Source organism: Schistocerca cancellata, chromosome 1 (genome assembly GCF_023864275.1).
Source record: "Schistocerca cancellata isolate TAMUIC-IGC-003103 chromosome 1, iqSchCanc2.1, whole genome shotgun sequence".
NCBI lineage: Eukaryota > Metazoa > Arthropoda > Insecta > Orthoptera > Acrididae > Schistocerca > Schistocerca cancellata.
In genome coordinates this window covers 97,081,852-97,105,031 of record NC_064626.1, presented here as the reverse complement: position 1 = coordinate 97,105,031, position 23,180 = coordinate 97,081,852, and the positions used below count along the sequence as shown (strand labels likewise).

General features: G+C 38.5%; 1 protein-coding gene across 1 annotated transcript in view; it reads right to left on the bottom strand.

Annotated features, from left to right (window-relative positions):
* Positions 1 to 6,469: 6,469 nt before the first annotated feature.
* LOC126166312 (proteasome subunit alpha type-2) overlaps positions 6,470 to 23,180 on the bottom strand; it is a 28,540-nt gene continuing 11,829 nt past the window's right edge. The window contains exons 4-6 of the mRNA XM_049920392.1: positions 17,878 to 18,019; positions 7,193 to 7,348; positions 6,470 to 6,737 (exon numbers count right to left, since the gene is read on the bottom strand). Coding sequence (XP_049776349.1) covers positions 6,563 to 6,737; positions 7,193 to 7,348; positions 17,878 to 18,019 — 473 coding nt within the window. The 3' untranslated portion in view covers positions 6,470 to 6,562. The remainder of the gene's footprint in view (positions 6,738 to 7,192; positions 7,349 to 17,877; positions 18,020 to 23,180) is intronic.

Genomic DNA, 23,180 nt, shown 5'->3' with positions numbered 1-23,180 from the left:
CAAAACCAATCACGCTGAAAGATTAGAGTGAATAAAGTACCTGTTGTATAGATATAAATGTCTTAAATGTTATACCAGATTTTTCAGCTACAGCTACATCTTCATTAACATAGAGAAAACCAAGCATTATTAGATGGTTGCTTACTGAATTCTATGAAATTTCTGCTAAAAGCTAGAGATGTACAAGTCAACTCGGGCAGAACCTCCATGTAACTGAGCATGCTTGATACAACTTGCTTAATCAATACTATTGTATCTGTATACCTTGCCTTGAGAGAGAGAGAAAAAAAAAAAAAAAAGAAAGCACCTGGGAGGCGAGCAGGGAATTAAATGAAACTTCTCACACAGAGGGTGTTGATGTTATTTCAGTGATTACAATATCACGTAAGTTTATGAACTTGGCATATTAGCCCACTTACCAGTATGACATTGTGCCCTTTCTGACCTGGCTGCACACACTGTTGAGTTCAGAAGTTATCAAAGTTGCAGCATTCTGGGCAGCATCAATTTCGGCCACAACTGTCAATATCCTGGATACAGGCCATGGGACGGAGCTGACATCCAAGCTGGACCTATAAGTTGTATGAGGAACAGATCTGGTTATCTCGCTGGCTGAGCGAGTACCTCAGCATCACACAGACAGATCATAGATGCATGTGCTATGTGCTGATGAGCACTGTCCTGTTGAAAAATGGCACCAAGATTGACCCTTGAGAAGTAACACACAACAACAAAAGAAGCCCCTAACATATAGTTGTGCTGTCAGAGTTCCATCGCTAGTGCCACCCGTGATCTGAAATCATATCTGATGACTCTCCACACCATGATGCCATATGTAATACTGCTATGCCTCTGCACAATTTTGGAAGAATGTGACCTCTCCACAGCTTGCTGGCACTCTCACTAATGGTGGTCATCCTTGGAACTGCAGAACCACAATTCATCGCTAAACACAATGTGACGGCATTCATCAGCTGTCCACACTTCCTGTCCATGACACCAATCCAAATGCAGCCATTTGTGTTCCAAAAATAAAAAGCACCCTACATATGGAATGTTAAGTCTCTGGTTTGGCTGCTGCTAGTCTCTGACCAATGGCGCGGGATGATACAGAATGTTGCAGGATGTCCATTACTTCTTCCCAGATGGCAGTCACAGATGTGAAGGGTTTATGGAAGTGCTTGGTACACAATACAGCAATTCTCCATTGCAGTGGTCAGACGTAGTCGACTGAAGCCTTGGAAAGAATGCCTGCCCTTAGTGTTAAACAGTGGGCCACTGTTCCATCCCAGTTCACCACAAATATGGATATGGTACAATTCAACCAGCCGGACAAATAAAACGTTTTTCAAACTGTCTGGTGTTGATAACACTGTCTCACACAAGCACACAGTTTTCATTCAACATCTGATTCTGTTCATACCCCTTACATACTAAATACGAACAAGACAGCTGCACCTGATAGCCGTTCTCCTTGTCAAGGAGAATTGCTACTCAATTTACAAACTCTCCAATGGTGTGTATGTGTAATTATGTCATCGGACTATGTCTTCTGAGTGTGTAATTTTTTTTAAAAATCGTGCAGTGTATTTTAGTCACGATAATTTCAAATAGTTTTATTTTCAGTAAATATTGACAAAAGAACCAATCATCAGTGCCACATTTGTAAAATAAATAACATGCAAGTGTGAGAACCAGAGATGAATGACACGAATGCAATGCTGTACCAGTAGGCTCAAAGTTATACTTTGGTATCATTTGTTGGGTGGGTGTTAAGTCTCTACGAGGTGCATTCAAGTTCTAAGGCCTCCGATTTTTTTTCGAATTAACTACTCACCCGAAATCGATGAAACTGGCGTTACTTCTCGACGTAATCGCCCTGCAGACGTACACATTTTTCACAATGCTGACGCCATGATTCCATGGCAGCGGCGAAGGCTTCTTTAGGAGTCTGTTTTGACCACTGGAAAATCGCTGAGGCAATAGCAGCACGGCTGTGAATGTGTGGCCACGGAGAGTGTCTTTCATTGTTGGAAAAAGCCAAAAGTCACTAGGAGCCAGGTCAGGTGAGTAGGGAGCATGAGGAATCACTTCAAAGTTGTTATCACGAAGAAACTGTTGCGTAACATTAGCTCGATGTGCGGGTGCATTGTCTTGGTGAGACAGCACATGCGCAGCCCTTCCCGGACGTTTTTGTTGCAGTGGAGGAAGGAATTTGTTCTTCAAAACATTTTCGTAGGATGCACCTGTTACCCAGCACTGGCGGTTACCCGAAATTTTTTTGGTGGCGGTGAATCTGTGTGCTTCCATTGAGCTGACTGGCGCTTTGTTTCTGGATTGAAAAATGGCATCCACATCTCATCCATTGTCACAACCGACGAAAAGAAAGTCCCATTCGTGCTCTCGTCGCGTGTCAACATTGCTTGGCAACATGCCACACGGGCAGCCATGTGGTCGTCCGTCAGCATTCGTGGCACCCACCTGGATGACACTTTTTGCATTTTCAGGTCATCGTGCAGGATTGTGTGCACAGAACCCACAGAAATGCCAACTCTGAAGGCGATCTGTTCAACAGTCAATCGGTGATCCCCCGAAACAATTCTCTCCACTTTCTCGATCATGTCATCAGACCGGCTTGTGCGAGCCCGAGGTTGTTTCGGTTTGTTGTCACACAATGTTCTGCCTTCATTAAACTGTCGCACCCACGAACACACTATCGACACATCCATAACTCCATCACTACATGTCTCCTTCAACTGTCGATGAATTTCAATTGGTTTCACACCATGCAAATTCAGAAAACGAATGATTGCACGCTGTTCAAGTAAGCAAAACGTCGTCATTTTAAGTATTTAAAACAGTTCTCATTCTCGCCGCTGGCGGTAAAATTCCATCTGCCGTACGGTGCTGCCATCTCTGGGACGTATTGACAATGAACGTGGCCTCATTTTAAAACAATGCGCATGTTTCTATCTCTTTCCAGTCCGGAGAAAAAAAAATCTGAGGCCTTAGAACTTGAATGCACCTCGTACAAGACACATGCAAGGTAGGACTTGGTGGTGGTACCTAGCAATGTAGAGCAAATGAAAGTGCATAATTCAGTTTGTATCTTATCTAGGGTGCCTATACTAATAGTATGAGATGCATGGCTATGAATGTTCACTAAAGGGCTTAACAATGTTAGTCGAGATTTATATGCTGCTGTTTCAAAAAACCAGTTCTGTAGATTTTCTACCAGTTGAAATTGGTGGGAAAAGAAATATGTTAAGAAACTTTTAAAGTGAAGACTCACTATGCTTACTGGAGAGAAAATGCTACTACTTCTTGAAAGAAGCAATAATGACTCCAAAAGCTTAAATGGTGCTAAAAGAAGAAAACAATATAAAACTTATTTCAGAGAAAGAAGAGCTGAAATTTCTGTAAAAGCAAATATCATACTCTAAGAGCTGGGAAATCTCATTAGGGATATGGGCTCTTCAATTCCTGAATGAAGATCTACCTTGTGCAAGAAAGGTGCTTCTTGTACACAACAAATACCACACAATATTTGCAGTTCATAAGTAGAAAACTGAATGGCAGACTTTTCTTTTACCTGCTGTAAAGTAATTAAGTCTTGAATCTTGAAAGAAGAATTATCTAAATGACTGACATACATCAAAAATACGAATTTTTTGCGCACACTACCTTACTTTTCAGACATGTACTATACAGCAGTAATTGTCTTATATTGTCCCAGTTGTTCTTTAAATCAGTTTCCATAAATACGAGAAAGTCAGTAAAGAGTTATTCTTTAGTCTGCATTTCCTACCAATATGTGGTTTTTCACGATCTGCACTGCAGATCACCATGTAAGATCTGTAGAGTAATATGTTCTTGAAGTTCACAAAAAACATGTATTCCAGGTGTACGATTACTAATTGGTGCTCCCAATGTGTAGTCTATAAAATAAGTGGTTCACATTTCTATGTGTAAAAACATTTGCTCCTGCCAGTCACAGTTTTTATTTACATTATATACGATTTCGTGAAATACTTCTCACTGTTAAGTACGCTTTCTTTTCCCAGGTATGCTTAAAGCTACTGGGTTGTTGTAGTCACTTTACAGTACTATAAACACACAAAAAATTTGTTGTTATTGTTTTATCTTGATCTAGAGACTCTCACAAATGTAACTGTAACTACACAAACAAGATTTTGAAAGGCTTCTTACACAGGAAGTCTCAAATGCTACTCGCTACTTACCCAGTTTACTTCAAAATTCTCCAAGTACAGAACAATAATTTCTTTTATCAGCAACAATGCATTTAGTAAAAAATTAGTTGTAAAACGATGATTTTATTTTGGTTCTAAGACAGAGTGATTAAACAGTAATAGTTAATGGAACAACTGACAACTACAGGCTTCATCAAAATTACTTTCATACACTAGTAACGGGGGGAAATCAGATTATTTTACATTATCTAACTGATTAAAAGAATCCTAATAAAATTTATGCCAGTTTGACCATAAAGAGATTAATCACTCCCAAAATAGGTGCCAAGCTTTTGAAAATTCATAGGCTCCATTCTCATATTAAGTGAATACAAATTCATTGTTTTCTAAAGCTCATTTATTCTCTTAACTTTTTTAGTCAATGACATATTTATTCTCTCATTCCATCTTACATTTGGATTTACCAATATCCATGACATCTTTGTGAGATATGATACAAAATTTGATGTAATTAAAAATGTCTTACAACACAACTAGCATCAGCTGTTCTGCATGATGTTTATGGTTCTGCAACATAGCAGAACTGCGGTGGAGATCTACTAAGGCCTTTCAATAGTCCCTCCTATCTCTTTACAATTGAAATCACTTAGAAATGGATTGGATTCAGCTCCTTAGTAACTGTTCTAATTACTCATGTAGGTTACAGAAACGTTAGTTGTGATTATTACAACAACCCACCTGAACCACACTGCTGGTGTAAGAATTAGTAAAATCTATAGATGTATTTTAACAGCTGGGGTGACATGCATAAGTATAATTTAACTGATGGCTAGCATGTGCCCTTAGGTTCCTAATGACAGTTTTGTCTCAATTGTATTCTAACCCACTCACACATAGTATACCTTGCCAATGAACAGAAATTTGCCCCATCCATAGGATCAGGACAATATAGTGACAATCCCACCCAAGTGACCCACATCATCGCACTGTGGTCACTGAAGCTCGTCCACAGGTTACCGTTACAAAGCACTGGTGACATTTCCAGTCTCCACCTCTGAACCAGGGATTCATCAAAACCACGTGTACCCAATAATGAGAAATTTGAGGTGCTCACTATTTAGCTGAATCCAGGGGGCACACATCACTTACTGAACACCCCACACGGAGTGATAAATGTCCTCTTTGACATTCCAACACTGTAGTTTCTTAGTAAGATTCACCATGCTGTTTCCCTGCTCCAGCAAACGAGATATAGTTCTGGCCAAGTCTCTTCCAAAACGTTTTGAGCATCTACCATTATTGTTCACACATTTAACAACAGTTGCTTTCAGCTCTGACTTCCTTGATGATCACCTTGTCCCAGTGTTCAAATGGGATTTCTCTTGACCTCTTCTCTTGAACATTTTTATCAAAGCACTCTTGAGGTCCTGTGGGGAACCACTACCTTCTTATGGACACACACACACACACACACACACACACACACACACACACACAGTGGGAAAGGTGGAAATGGTACATGAAGTATTTTTGTCTACCTTCAACTTAACTGCATTTTCCAATAATTTGCAGAATGCACTGGTAATCAATACACTGGAAAGATAGTTTTTAAGTGATCCTATCAAGTAATTACAAAATTTCAATATTTTGCAATACCCTCTTTCATACCCAGTAATATAACAGGTTCTGTAATCTCTTTGCTCACTGATGCTAAAAGAAAAGGTAGAGTACTACCATCTAACATTTTATCAATGGCAAGGTCATTACGAACAGAATCCCAACTAACACTGGACAAATACATGACACAAAATCAGTCACTGGTTTTCCAAAGGAACATAATAGAATTTACATTGAGATTTGCAGACACAATGGAAAACAGACAAATTTCCACATGTGCATTATAAAACTACTACAACTGAACTGGAGTTCATTGTGTCACCGAAGATTATGTCCCTCACTAACATTCTAATACAACCAGTGCATCTGTATTTGTTCTAGTTTACACATTTTTTTCAAGTAATGGTATGTTCCCAGCAAAACAATTCTTAACACTTAATGCTGTTATGAAGCGAATGGCAGTAATATAAACTAACTAGAGGGTCTGTTCTGCAAGGCTTAACAATTCCTGAAAATTATTATTTTTAATATATAATTTGTATTTATAAATACTTACCATAAACACACTTTGCATTCATATCAAATTGTAATAGCTGCACGTACTACAAACAACAAGGAGTTCATATCCAAAGACCACAAAATCACTTGTATAAAAGTGTTTTATTATGACAACAGGGCACATCCCACCGTAACATTTTCACACAACACATTCAACAACTTATTGTTCCATAAAATTATGGGATATTTGCAAGATAATCCTTAATAGTTGATGGATCAAGCCGCCTAAATCCCTCAGCGTCACAAATTCCAACTTCAATGTTATCAGCTGTCATCTGTCCTTCAAATCCTTCCTTCAGTGTTAATATAGCGGTGTGGACTGCATCATCAAGTTCGAGGTCTTCACTGTATCTAAAATACAAAATATGTTTTCATGTTTACTTCTTTCTAGAAAATTTTAGTAGTAAATACTATTGTGGAAAACCAATTGAGCAAAAGATTATAGAACCTACAACATAAAACTAAATGAATAGAAAATAACATGACAGAGGAGGTGACCTTAATCTTCCAAATAACTGCTCCAATGAGAAAACACTGATGAATGAATGAATTGCTGAATACAATGTGTAGCCCTGCAGAACTTTCATAACTGTACTGATAAAAGTAAAATAGGAACTATCTCTTAATACAGCGATAATGAAAATTACAGACTGTGAAATACATGTCTGTCATATGTGCTACAAAGAGTTGTGACTCGTAGTGCAAAGTTCTAGCTTTTAAGAGCAAACTTGCCAAATTGTGTTCCCATTTAGATAATGACAGTCATTATGAATTGCATTTCTTTGTTACATTAGTAAAACGCTTACCTTTTTTCAAGGAATGTTTTCCCATTAATAAAATTCTTCCCCATTGCTGTTGCTTTCCAAGCAAAATATGCTCCTGAGGGGTCACACTGGAAGAGGTACGGACGGTTTTCATCCCAGCCACAAATCAGAAGGGACACACCAAAAGGACGAACACCACTGAAAAATATGAATAGAATGAAGAATACAAAATATAACAGACATCAAAGACAAGACGAGTGAACTGGAGATAAATAGCTCTAACATCCTCCCTGCAGACAAAGGCTCCATTACTGTGGTACATGCTTGTGAGAATTATGTGGCAGAAAGGCATCATCAGCTCTTTGGCATCTTGTCACACAGAACCATTCTTAATCGTTTCAGACTCATTGGCTGCAATTGTGTACATTAATTTTTACTGTGTCTCAGCTGCAACAGAAGTATTTTGCCTACACACACACACACACACACACACACACACACACACACACACAACTGCATGTAGCACTGTGCAGAAGCTTGTGACCATCAGAATACAGAAATGGTTATTCAGTTATATTCCTCTATATAGTTGAATTTTGTTACTGTTATTTTCTTGGGACTTACTGATTTAAAAGTTTATTTACTGCAACAACAAACATTTCAAAATTAATTACTTAAGCACGTAAAAAGACATCACATTTTTCAGTGTTCACAATTGTAACCATGAGGTCTCACGCACAGTATATGATACAACCTAGAAATTTGTTCTTACTTTACTTGAAGTACCCTTTTTTTTTAAATTTGTTATCTAAACAATTTTCATGAGTTTTGATTGGGATTTTTTCAAAACAGACTTGTCAGTTTTTATTACTAATAATTTTTATAATTAGTTGCAATTAGAAAAATTAGTATAGTATTCAAGATGCAGTTATCGACAACGTGGTTAAGTCTACTGTATAATATTATATACAGAAAAGTATTGCTACTAAGAAAATTATTTGTGACCTTTTGATTTTTAATTTCTGTTCCTCAAGTCAAAGTAACAGTGTTTCAAATAAGCAAGATGCAGACGCCATTTTAGACATACTGATCAATGGGAAGATGTCAGATTCTGACTTATCGTAAGAGGGAGAATCAGTTTTGTATAGAATCCTCCTGTATTTCGAGAGAAAAAGGTGAGAGTGGGGGCTGATAAAGTAAACAGAGATGAAAGTTATGTGTGTAATGTCACTGGTGACAGCGACAGCAATATTCAAGAAAGTAATATAGTTGTCAACAATGAAATTAATGATACAAAATACATTTTATTAGAAACAAAGGACATCAAGTGGCGCCATCATCCAATATCTATACTGGATTCATATTCTGAATGGAATCAACATACTGAAGAGCAGGAGTTACTTTCTCTTTCAGCTTATTGAAGTAAGTACACTCCCAATGACCTCTCCAGCACTATGGTTGATATGGCAAACATATATGCATTGCAAAGTGGTAAGATTAGCAATTTCAATCAAATGGCACTAGCTGAGCACACAACACTGTTTCGGCTTCTTATAATTATGGTAACTCGAAAATTTCTCAGAGTTTAAATGTACTGGGACATGACAATGAAACTGGAATTATTCTTAGATAGCACATCAAGAGGCAGTTTATTCCAACTCAGACCAAATTTGAACATTGATAACAACTTGGCTATACCAGCTGACAATAAAGACAAGTTACACAGAGTTCGGCCCTACTACTCTTCATAATAGATGTCTGCAGTTACTTGTGGAGAAAGAATTAGCAGTTGATGAGGCAATGATCCTCTTTACAAGGCATCTCTCTCTGTGAAATAGAGCAAGGGGCCGGGGCAAGCAACTCCACGATGTATCAAATGTACATGTTATGTGGTAACAGTGGACAAGCTTATGATTTTGTTCTTTTTCATGGAACAACTGAATTTCAGGAATCTTCACTGAAGGCACTTGGACAAGGGCCAACAGCAGATTTTCAGTTGGACCAGAGAGTAAAAAGAGAAATACAGAATTTTGATACTTTTTCTTCATACAAGCTTCTCCGAGCACAGAAACAAGAAAACATTTGTGCTGCTGGAACTGCCAGGGACAACTGTTTTGCTAACCCTCCTGTAATGCCAGACAAGGAGGCACTGAAAAAGGGAAGAGGATTTTCAGAAGAAATTTGCAGCATGGATGACATAACACTGACAAAATAGATTGATTGACAGTTGTTCATGGTTTAAATTTTATTAGCAAAGGAGAAACTGAGAACGTAAATATTGGGATGGGACAAGAAACAAAATAAATATATAACTACTGTTAACCAGAGATTGTAGAAATTTATGAATATAATTTGTGGAATCATTTTGTTATTTACTAAAAACAGATAATTTTACATCTATTGTGTGTATAGTAGTTCACATCTAGCTGCACTATGTAAATAAAGTCTTTTGGTCTGAAGTGATTTCTGTGTTCATTGAGATCCAGTGCACGTATCTGAGTACAAAGCAGCATATTTAGAAAACTGGTGCATATTCACTATGTGATCAAAGGTATCCCGACACCTGGCTTGGCTGAAAATGACTTGCATGTTTGTGGCACCCTCCACTGGTAATGCTGGAATTCAATATGGTGTTAGCCCATGCTTGGCCTTGATGACAGCTTCCGCCCTCGCAGGCATACATTCAGTCAGGTGCTGGAAGATTTCTTGGGGAATGACAGTCCATTCTTCACGGAGTGCTGCACTGAGGAAAGGTATCGATGTCAGTCGGTGAGGCCTGGCACGAAGTCAGCGTTGCAAAACGTCCCAGAGGATTCAGGTCAGGACTCTGTGCAGGTCAGTCCATTACAGGGATGTTATTGTCATGTAACCACTCCGTGGCATTAAAACATGCTCTTTCATGTTGAAAGATGCAATCACCATCCCCAAGTTGCTCTTCAATAGTGGGAAGCAAGAAGGTGCTTAAAACATCAATGTAGGCATGTGGTGTGATAGTGCCACACAAAACAACAAAGGGTGCAAGCCCCCTCCATGAAAAGAATGAGCACACCAAAACAACACTGCCCCCAAATTTTAGTGTTGGCACTACACACGCTGACAGACGACATTTACTGGACATTTGCCATACCCACACCCTACCATCGGATCGCCACATTATGTACCTTGATTCATTACTCCACGCAACATTTTTCCACTGTTCAATCGTCCAATGTTTACGCTCCTTACACCAAGCATGGCATCATTTGGCATTTACTGGCGTAATGTGTGGTTTATGAGCAGCCGCTCGACCATGAAATCTCAGTTTTATCACCCCCCCCGCCTAACTGTCATAGTACGTGAAGTGGATCTTGATGCAGTTTGGAATTCCTGTGTGATGGCCTGGGTAGATGTCTGCCTGTTACACATTACGATCCTCTTCAACTGTCGGCAGTCTTTGTCAATCAACAGATGAGGTCGGCCTGTACGTTTTTGTGCCATATGTGTCCCTTTTCGTTTCCACTTCACTATCACATCGCAAACAGTGGACCTATGAATGTTCAGGAGTGTGAAAATCTCGTGTATAGACGTCTGGCACAAGTGACATCCTATCACAAGACCCCATTCGAAGTCCGTGAGTTCCGCGGAGTGCCCTATTCCACTCTCTCGCGATGTCAAATAATTACTGAGGTCGCTGATATGGAGTACCTGGCAAAAAAAGTTTCCTTACTATGGAAACAATTAAAGTCTGAAAGAATTAATGACCACATTCCTTCCATCCAAAGTGATATGCATAAAATATTTAAAACCTTAAGGCCACACATAATACTCCCATAAAGCTCCTTACCCATTCTGATCCACAGACACTTACCTTATACCTCATTCCCCTAATACCCAAAAACAATGAAAGTCATTCATTCACCCAAAATCTTATTGAATGCTGTCTCTGGAAATTATTTTGAACAATTAGCTTAGGGACCAACAAATTTGAACAGTTGCGAGAACATATTTGGCGTGTAAGTAACAAATAATTGCAATCAAACAGAAACCATCATGACGGATAAAGAGGTTAGCGACCACAAGGTCATTGTAGCAAGACTGAATACTGTAACATTCAAACCCAGCAAAATTAAATGCAAAATATAGCTGTTTAAAAAAGCAGATAAAAATTCACTTGACCTCTTCCTGAGAGACAGTCTCCACCCTTTTCAATCTGGCTATGTAAGCATAGACCGTATATGGCTTAAATTCAAAGAAACAATATTGACAGCCATTGAGAGACACAAACCAAATTTATTAATAAGAGATGGTACTGATTGCCAATGGTACATAAAACAGGTCAGAACACTGTCACAGAAACTACGACAAAAAAATGATAAATTTAAAGGAACACAAAATCCCCAAGTTCGGCAAAGTTTTGCAGGAGCTCTAAATTCAGTGCAAACTTCCACACGACATGCTCTTAACAGTTTCTACAATGAAACTTTGTCTCAAAATATTGCAGAAAATCCAAAGACAATCTGTAATGTACACCAGTGGAAGGATACTCAATACCTTCACTGCACATTAGCAATGGTGATGTTACTGATGATAGTGCCGCTAAAGTAGGATTACTAAACAGTTTTCTGGAATTCCTCCACCAACGAACACAAAGTAAATATTCCAGAATTCAGATCAAGAACAATTGCAAACCCATGGACTTGGTGTAGTGAAGCACCTTAAATCACTTAATAAAGGCAAGGACTGATCCACACTGTACACCAGTTAGGTTCCTTTCAGAGTATGCTGATAAAATAGCTCCATAGTTTGTCATCCTATACAACCACTCACTCATCAAAATATCCATATCTCAAGACTGGAAAGCCCCACAGGTCAAGACCAATACTCAAGGAAGAAAACAGGATTAATCCAGATAATTACAGACCCATAACACTAATATCAATTTGCGGTAAGATTTTGGGAATAATACTGTAGTCTAACATCATGAATTACCTTGGAGAAAATTATTTATTGACTAATAGTCGATAAGGCTTCAGAAAATATTGTTCTGTAAAATAGCTATTTACTTTCAAAAAGTAATGAGTGCTATCGGCAGGAGATGTCAAATCCATGCTTATCAGATTTTAGATTTCCACTTTTGACATTTCCTCACAATCATTTTCTAATCAAACTGCACGCCTACCAAGTATCATCTTAGTTGTGCATCTGGATTCATAATTTCCTGACAGAAAGATCACAGTTCATAATAAATGATTTAATATCACTGAGTAAAACAGAAGTGATATCTGGCATTCCCCAAGGAAGTGTTATAGGCCCTCTGCTTTTCCTGATATACATAAATGATTTATGAGCCAATCTGAGCAACCTCTTTGATTGTTTGTAGCTGATGCTGTCATTCACTGTGTAGTAAAGTCAACAGATGATCAAAACAAATTAGTGCCAAATGATTCACTCAAGGTATCTGTACGACACGGAAAGTGGCAATTGACTCTAAATAATGAAAGGTGTGAAGTCATCCACTGAGTATTAAAAAGAATCCGCTAAATTTCAGTAAGACGATACATGGCATCAATCTAAAGGCTCAGAATTCAGCTAATACTGAGGGATTATGATTATGACTAACTTAACTTGGAATGATAATATAGATAATGTTATGGAGGAAGCCAGAAGACTTTGAAATATGGAAATTGGGGTGGCAGTCATTACAACAAAGGCATTTTTCATTGCAACAGGACCTTCTCATGAAATTCCAACCACCAGCTTTCTTACCCAAATGTGAAAATATTTTTTTGGCACCACTTACATAGGGAGACTTGATCATCATAGGAAAGTAAGAGAAATCAGAGGTTGGACAGAAAGACTGAAATGTTCATTTTTCCTACATGCTGGTCCAGAGTGGTACAGTAGAGAAATAACTTGAAGGTGGTTCAATGAACCCTATGCCAGGCACTTAATTGTGAACTGCAGAGTAATCATGTACATATAAATTCCTGTAACCACCAGCTGCTGTATAAACTCTACTGAATGGTGCTTCTGGTTTTTGTCTATATTGACTACCTCCTGGCACTGGTCAAAAATTCATTATAGAACCTTGCTTTCTGATGTAGTACACATAGTTGCCTTACTGGCCCGATTAGGCAAACATCACTATTTATATTACATGTCACAAGGACAACCATCCCAGCAACCTCCACCAATGAATACAGCCACTGTTCATCAGTATTCATTGCATCCACAGGAAACAACAAATACTACTTCCCTGTACATCTCATTATCAATTCCAACCATCCCATTTACATTTGCCTCTCACACTAGAATGATACCTCTTCCAAAAGCCACCTGAAGGCCTTCCTTACACTTAATTTACTGTCACTCTAGCCCATTTCAACCCTAACTATAACTAACCCCTTCACCTCTGAATGAAAAATGTGAATCAAGGAGACTACTAAGTGAACCAGAATGACTTCATTATACATCAACCTTTTCAAGGGCTGAATGGAAGAGGCACTCCTGGAGACCCAGAAGTGTGGCAACTTGGCTTGGTACAGATTTATTGTAAACATGTTTGAGGTCAGGACTCATGGCGAAGAAGACCTCCCCTATACTTTCTGCAACTTCGTAATAACTTTTAGCAATGCAAAGTCACCTCACGCTTTCAAAATGCAAAGCTATCTTCCCTATTGTTGACCTCCACCTTACTGAAACAAACATCGAAGTCTCTACCCATACAAAACGACAGTAGCTATCGTTGAAGGGCAATTAAATTTTCCAGCTTGGCTGTTATGCAATCACTGTCACTTTCATCATGATCATTTGATTTCATCTGTTACCCATTTTCAAGTGAATACTCCTATATTCTTAAAAACATGGGCAAGAAAAATATTCTACACTTGTCAACATTTTAGAATAACTAGTGACACAGAGGCAGCATACAAAATAAATAAATACATAAATTTCACCACACCCCTCGCACATACCATCCTTCCAGATTTAATTTGGCACTTGAAACATCTTCCTTGTCAACCACACTTTACATGCCTCAAAAACCACACAGCCAAGGCTACGATTTCCTCATATCAATCCCCAGAGTGGGACTGTCTCTTTTCACATTATGAACAGTTGCCTACTTTCACCCTTCTAGATTATTTAACATCCGTGTCACAACATATGACAGGAATGATAGGAACACAGGAATCAGTTGCAATCCCACTTGTTTTTTATTACTCTTGCATATCCAGATTTCAGCTACAGCTGTCTTCAGTGAATAAAAGTGAGTTATAATCCAACAAACTCGCAACATTACATGTCACCATATGACTTTAATGGTGTACAGGGATTAGTAATTTCCGTCTACCTATACACCAGCTAAGTCCAACACACCAGTAGAAACCTAGACTACTATTCCTCTGTGAAGGTACTTACCTCTGTAATTGTGCAAACTGTATACCCTGCCCCATGCACCCACAAACTACCCACTAACATAGCCCCATCGAAGGTAGAGCCTACAGTATCACAGGCAGACCAACTAAAGAAACAGAAATGTTTTCCAACTAACATAGAAATGACCACTACTACACTGGCAGAGCACACAAACGGGTACAGAAGAACTACTAGCCCCTACTATTATTCTTTTTCTGCCCTTCTGTGAACTTTTTCGATGTAATCTGTCAATCCCACCTGGTAAGGATCCCACACCATGCAGCAATATTCTAAATGAGAATGGACAAGCATAGTGTACGCAGTCTCCTTAATAGACATGTTACATTTTTTAAGTGTCTTGCCAATGAAACGCAGTCCTTGGTTACCCTTCCCCACAACATTTTCTGTGTGTTCCTTCCAATTTAAGTTGTTCATAATTGTAATTCCTAGGTATTTAGTTGAATTTATGGCCTTTAGATTTGACCAAAGTTTAACAGGTTCCTTTTAGCACTCATATGGACGACCTCACACTTTTCGTTATTTAGGGCAAATGCCAATTTTTGCTCCACACAGATATCTTTTCTAAATCATTTTGCAATTTTTTTGATCTGCTGATAACTTTATTAGTCTATAAATGACATTGTCATCTGTAAACAATCTAAGACAGCTGCTCATATTGTCTCCCCAAATCGTTTATATAGATAAGGTACAGCAAAGGGCCTATAACACTATCTTGGGGAACGCCAGAAATCACTTCCGTTTTACTCAATGACTTTCCGCCAATTACCACGACTGTGACCTTCCTGACAGGAAATCACAAATCCAGTCACATAACTGAGATGATATTCCACAAGCACGCAATTTTACTACTAGCCGCTTGTGTGGTACAATGTCAAAAGCCTTCCGGAAATCCAGAAGTACGGAATCAATCTGAAATCCCCTGTCAATAGCACTCAGCACTTCATGCGAGTAGTTGTGTTTCACAAGGGCAGTGTTTTCTAAATGACAGTGTGTCAATAGACTTTTCTTCAAGATAATTCATGTTTGAACACAATATATGTTCCAAAACTCTGCAGCATATCGACATTAACGATATGGGACTGTAATTTGATGGATTACTCCGATTACCTTTCTTGAATATTGGTGTGATCTGTGTAACTTTCCAGTCTTTGGGTAAGGATCTTTTGTTGAGTGAATGGTTGTATATGGTTGTTAAGTATGAAGCTATTGCATCAGCATACTCTGAAAGGAAGATAATTAGTGTACAGTCTGGATCAGAAGACTTGCTTTTATTAAGTGATTAAAGTTACTTCACTACTCAGAGGATATTTACTTCTATGTCACTTATATCGGCAGCTGTTCTCGATTCAAATTCTGTAATATTTACTTTGTCTTCTTTAGTGAAGGAATTTCAGAAAGTTGTGTTTAGTAACTCTTCTTTGGCAGCACTGTCTTTGATAGTATCTCCATTGCTATTGCACGGAGAAGGCATTGACTGTATCTTGCCGCTAGCATTTTTCACATATGACCAGATCTCTTTCGATTTTCTGCCAGGTTTCAAGACAGTTTCATTGTGGAAACTATTATAAGCATCTCACATTGAAGTACGTTAAATTTTGAGCTTCTGTAAAAGTTTGCCAATCTTAGGGATTTTTTGTCTGTTTAAATTTGGCATGTTTGTTTCGTTGTTTCTGCAACAATGTTCTGACATGTTTTGTGTACCAAGGAGGGTCAACTCTGTCATTTGTTAATTTATTTGGTATAAATCTCTCAATTGCTGCCGATACCATTTCTTTGAATTCAAGTCACATCTGGTCTACACATACATTGTTAATTTGGAAGGAGTGGAGATTGTCTCTCAGGAAGGTGTCAAATGAATTTTTATCTGCTTTTTTTGCATAGGAATATTTTTCGTTTATTTTGGAAGATTTGAGGTTACAATATTCAATCTCACTACGACAACTCTGTGTTCACTAATCCCTGTACCCATTTTGATGCTCATTATTAACTCAGGATTCAGGCTGGCTATCATACTGACCATCATCATTAATCCGCTCGGCAGATTTGATCCGGGACCAGCGCACCTCCCCGAACAATATGCACAACTATCTGGGTGGATAACTGTCCTTTGCCATTATATATTTTTTAATTGTGTAATTTTATATTTCTTACAATATCTTTCTCTTTTTTTTTTTTTTTTTTTTTTTTTTTTTCAAAGCCAATTTCATCTCTCCTCCCCCACTCCAAGCTGGTCTTTCACCCTAACCTACCCCTGGCACCATTCATATCATTTCTCATACTCTTAGTTTGTTTTTACTTTTCACTGTCACCATCTCAGGACTGAATCTGACACAGTAGTTACTGACCTCCCACTATCTCTTACCTTCCTCTTGATCTTTGTTTCCCCTCATCCTCACAAGTGGGCCCCTCTGATCCTGGTGTTTGCATGGCCTGCATTTCTTTTTTAACTTTCCCCAAATAGTCCCTCTTTATGCCATGAAGAAAGGATGAGTAGTTGCGGAAGCTAAGATAGTTTCTTGTACTTTTATCCCTATCATCGGTACTGTAAATTTTGCTCGTGAAGGGAGTACTGGCCAGCAATGAAGTTTCCTTCTGAAGCAAAGATGCAGGCTGTCCTCCTGATATCTCTCAATAATTTTAACTAATGTATATTATAAAGATGAACTAACATCCTACTGCCATTCTCAGGAGAGGACAAAAATTACATCAACTTCGTAAGATTGCCGTCATTTCAAGAATGTACTTTAGAAGTAATTGTCAGTATATCTTAATTTCATAAAACAGGTGGAACAAAAACATTACTCAATATAACAGTAGAACAATTCTTTCTACATATACTTTAAATTCCAATGTCTAAAGTTACAAAGGACAACACACAAGGAATAAAGTGTTATTTATTAATGGTACAGAAAGCAATAAGAATCAAAGGACACTACAGGGCAACAGTAACTGAGAGGAAAATGTGTGAGAGAGAGTAGTAGATTATCTTCCATGTTATTCTAACGGTCTGTTCCTGTTAACTACCTCTGAGGAATAAAATCTGGAAAGCTTAGCAATGATTTCAGTTTTGTTTATGGAATGCCTCAGCTATAGTGCGTGTTATGACCTTCACTCCTTGCATTATTTGTTGTCCATTTAAAATTTCTAGAATTGAAATACTTTTTTGGCACAGATTACTTTGTATCACAGTTTATTATCTCTTAATGTTACATCTTTTTTTGTTTCTGTATACATTTAACAGGTAGCAATACATGTTATTTTAGAACATGCTCAGATGTTTTACATGACTGAAAGAAAATTATGCAACTTACCCAGATTGTGTATACTCCTGCATGACCATAGCAACTCTCTGGACCAACTGTGCAGTTGGAATAGGTTCTTGATATATAAGCTGATACTGCTGAGCCATCTTTCTTGCACGTTTCACTAACAGTCGATAATCTGGACCCATACCTGACCAAGGGCATTCACAATTAAGAACAATCCATCAACAAAATATAGAAATAAAAGGCAAACACTTCATAGTACTCAATGTAATGTTATAGCTTCACACAATACAAAACCCTGGCATCTGCTTAGTGTAGTACATCACTTTAAGGAACATAAAATACATGTGGCCATTCCAATATATTTCGAACAGAATAATTATATGACTATAAATAATTTAATAGCATATTGTTCCAAGATTTCTACATCATTGCAAAACAAGGCCAATGCAAGTAACTGCAAGATTATCAAATTACAACCACTCATAAGTTTCCAAGATAATAGCATCATATCTAATACAGCACTGGTGTGTCTAACAGGTTTCGGAATGTTGTCAACTTTATTTACTAATGTTCACAGAGTGAATAAGTGATGCGTATAAAGTAATCATCTTGACTACTCATTTAGCTGCTAGTACTACAAAATCATGACCTGAATAGTGAAATGACTTTAGTCCAGCTGCTGATAACTGCTGGATATAAACAGAACACTAAAATTTATTTTGATACTACAAATTCAAAGCTCCGTTATTCATTACCCATTTGGTTGTAGGAATCTTTCAGCTAATTGGCAATTCTTTCACCTTTTGCAATAACTTGCTAACACAAAAAATGCCAAGTTATGCCATGATTCAGAATCCACATTAAACTGTATTTCCCCCTACAACTGGTTGAATAATTCACCTTTACTGTTTTTATTTACAGTGACACTCATACTCAAACTATCGCCAGATTTTGCAGTCTGCTGCAATAGTTAGCCTTTCAGGAAATTCAAATATAATGTTTTTAAATCATCAAAGCAAACAATGGTGACTTCACAACATCATGATCCTCTACATTTAATGAACAGTTTACTTAGTTTTCAGGAAACATTCAGTAGTCACAGGTTAGCTACATCTCATGTTACTTCACATCCTCATTTCTGTTGCTTATCAAGTGGCACAAATATATTTTTACTGTTATGGTGACTATTTTGTGAACTTTCAAACTGAGGTCAGGATTTGGTGCAATTATTCAAGTTATTGCTATGGGCACATCTGCTCACTGCTCCCTTGTTGGCAAACTTATGACGAGCAGATGATGTGCCCTCCCCACTCCCCAAATCTTCATCACACCTCTATACAACCTGAGCATACTAGTTTATTATCTGTGTATGATTACTGACCATGACACATATACGCTGCACTCTATCTGAATTTCCATCAACCTAAGACTTAACTACCCACCGCTGCAGCCGAGGTCGCTAACACAAGTCTGTGTGGTGGTACTCAACTTGGAGGTAGACCGGTTCGAATCTGGGTGATGGATGAAATTTTCACTGACAGTATTTGGCCAGAAAGAGGAGGAGATGTGGTGGCATGATGTTTATTATCACTTGTTTTGTGCCAATGTCTTGGATTGAATGACAACCCTCTTTACAGTGTCTCATGAAGCAAGGACATTTGAAACTTGATGGTGATCCATCCGTCGGAAGGAAATGTTGAGTTCAATGGCCCCCTTGGTGCCTTTTGTGAGGGGTAGGGCATCTGCAGGCACCATGTGTCACCCTCTCCCTTCTCTTCATTCATGACAACACAAACTCAACATTACTACACTGTATATGCACTCATCATAGTCATCTGCAAGTCACAGATACCCACTGGATGATACACAGGATGCTTCATAATGAGTGCATGAAGGCAACAGCAAATGGCATCCTCTAGGATCTTTCATTGGGTAGCAGTGCAAGATTCCTGCACCTGTTCCCCATCACTGATTCCCTGAGTATGGGCTATTTACTTAGTGCCTTATGTTGTTGGCCATTTAACATCACAATTAAAAGTTTGGGTGTATGTGATTCAGTATGTTCTTTCATGGTTAAATCTTGATACAGCTACTTCAAAGCCAATAAACTATCAGTGCTTCTAGGAAATAAAATACCTGATATGTAATGAAAAGACACACTTTATTTTGCTATTACTACCTGGCAAAAAAATAATCAAAAAATTATTATACACTGGCAAATACAACTATAAATATGTATCAATAGCCATTGTCATCTCCTTTAAATTATCTTTGACAATATCTTGGTAACACCATGTTTACACAATTAAGATGGAACAATTGCTCTGAGGTTTACAGGGAATTATGAGTCAGGACTGGACTGTTAGTCACCCCAAACAGAGAATATACTCTGCTCAAGCTTTACACTTTGTGATATGGACTGTGATAAGCTCACACAACAGTGTTCATCTTCAGCAATAATAGCACAGAAAATGCCATAAATTCAGCTAAGTAGAAAATGCACGCATCTCCCATATTTATGTACTTGTGTAAGCTGACTTCCAAATTTTTCTTTGATACAATGAATGAACCAGATAGGTCCGATTCAATATTCTAGATTCGAACAGTCTCTTCTTCATGTCAAGTTTGTGTAATTTTTCAGAGAGAGAATCAAGCCTTGGATGTATTGTGATACATAAATCGTCAAATATGAGTGCTTGTGCTTTATACATTCTTAACGGAACTATCCTCATTAACCCATAATTCAAGAAGTGTGGTCTCTCAGACTGCACGAAAATTTTTGAACTCACTCTCCAAGACCAGTTGTGGTGGAATACTTTTAAACTCCCCCACCTACCTTAAATTGCCAACCCTACGATGTTTTGTTGTCAGTTACATTACTGCCTTCTGTGTTTATTGTTGACATCTACTACTGATAGGTGCTGGAGTCTTCTAGACCGCACCTTGTCAACTACACACCTGTTTTCTCCAGTACGGTACCATATAGCTTAAACTTTGTTGGCATGAATGTGTCATTTTTAACTTTCTTGAGTTTAATGAAATTGTTAGTCAGTCTACAGAGGAATGTTTCAGTGATATAGATCAACAAATAAATGGAAAAGACGACGATCTTACATTAGCCAGTGATCACAATTCTGCTACCAAAAACGAGTGTCATTCAGCGGAAGAACTTTAGGAAAGTTGTGATGGGGCTCCGTCTGTTTCTTCAATGTGTCTGTTAAAATCAAATGTGTTCTGAGTAGTTCCCAGCAATGAACATGAATTGGATAGACTTTGTTTTTGCACCTATCGGGTGGAATTTTTATGTGCAAATTTAAACACTGGAATTTAATTTATTTGGAAATTTATTTGCTACAGAGGTTGTATAATTTTTCAGAATGTAAAATTCAGTACTCTCACAGTCTATTTGTGCGTACTATTTAAAAGAACCACATGAAATAATGTGCTTTTGTGTGATAAATAGTAAAATGCTGCCAGCTTTGTTTAGTGCAATAAAATAAACTAGAAGCATTTAAACAACACTTAAATGATTGTAAAAATAAATGTTATATAACAAATTAAAAATTTCAAATGATTTTTGGCCTTAATCTCTGTTTAAACATAGAGGTCTCAGAGACCCCACCTTGTGGTGTACATTACAAAAAAAGTCACCTCGTGAGTTAAGTGTTAATAAAGGTTGGGGAGGAGAGCGGGGGGCGGGGTAGGAGAGCGGGGGGCGGGGGAGGAGAGCGGGGGGCGGGGGAGGAGAGCGGGGGGCGGGGGAGGAGAGCGGGGGGCGGGGGAGGAGAGCGGGGGGTGGGGGAGGAGAGCGGGGGGCGGGGGAGGAGAGCAATTCATTCCAAATTTCAGTGTGTTTCTAAGTGAATGGAAGTATATTTTTGAGGATTTTCAGGAGTTTTGCATGTTGTACATAACATATTTTGCAGTAAACTGGTGTCTGTGATCTACAGTTAATGCAGCATTTGCTTCACCATATTGTGTTACATTTACTAATCTCTTCTAACAAGAATGTATATTGTCAGTATCACAAATTAACTCCATTTTTTAATTTTTTCATGACTGCAACCCTAAAAATGTGTCAAGGAATTGGTAAATTTTATCCAAAGTTGTAATATACTGAGAAGAATAGGGAAGGTTAAAAAGACCTTCCTTGCTAACAGTGTTTCAACATATGAGGGTTGACTGAAAAGTAATGCCTCCACCTTCATAACTCTTCAACAGTTAGCAGCATTGGTATGTGCAGGTACTGGCTTGTTCCGTAGCCTCTTCTCTACAGCTCCAGTTGGCAGGAAGCATTAGCACTGAACAGATGTGCTGTTACAGTGTACAGTATGGAACCCTGTGCAGACAGTCGGTCAATGCGATTTAAGCAATGTGCAGTCATAGAAATCTTGACAGCAGAAGGTGTCACCCCAAAGCAGATTCATCAGAGAATGAAAGCAGTTTATGGTTATTGTGTTGATGTGAATACTGGGCGTCATTGGGTGAGTAAGTTTAAAGCTGTTAAAGTGGAAACATCTAACCTGCGTGACACAGAGTTGGGCATCCTGTGACGGCCACCACAGAGTTTCAAAATGTTGACAGATTGATTATGGACAATCGTTGTATCACTCAAAGAGAAACTGCAAGCACAATCAGCATTTCACAAGAATGTGTGGGTCACACTATTGCTTTGCTTGGCTATCGGAAGATTTGTGCACGAAGGGTACCCCAGATGCTGATTCCTGAAATGAAAGTGCACAGACTTGAAATTTGTCAGGAACTCTTCTCATGTTACGAGAATGAAGATGATGCCTTTCTCCAGTCAGTTGTGACAGGAGACAAAACATGGGTACACATTATGACCCGGAGACGAAATGTCAGTCTATGGAATATCGACACAAAAGACTCACCCCAGAAAAAGAAATTCAAGACGCAGCCCTCAGCTGGAAAAATCACAGCTGCAGTATTCTGGGATGCAGATGGTGTTATGCATGTTGATTTCCTTGATCATGGAGCAACACTAAATTCGGTGTGTTACATCACGAAGCTGCGAACTCTGAAACGATGGCTAACAAGAGTCCAAAAGGAAAAAGGGAAATGTTTTGCTGCAGCATGACAACGCCAAACCACACACTTTACACGCCACCAAAGCTGAACTTTCAGAGACTGAATCTGACCACCGAGTAGCATCCTCCATACAGTCCATATTTAGCAACGTCTGACTTCCATCTGTTCCCGACAATGAAAGACAATCTGCGGGGACATCATTATGCTTCTGACGAAGACACCGAGAGGACTGTGAGACTGTGGTTACGGAAACAGTGTCAACTTCTGTGAGGGCTTCAGAAAACTTGTTCATCATT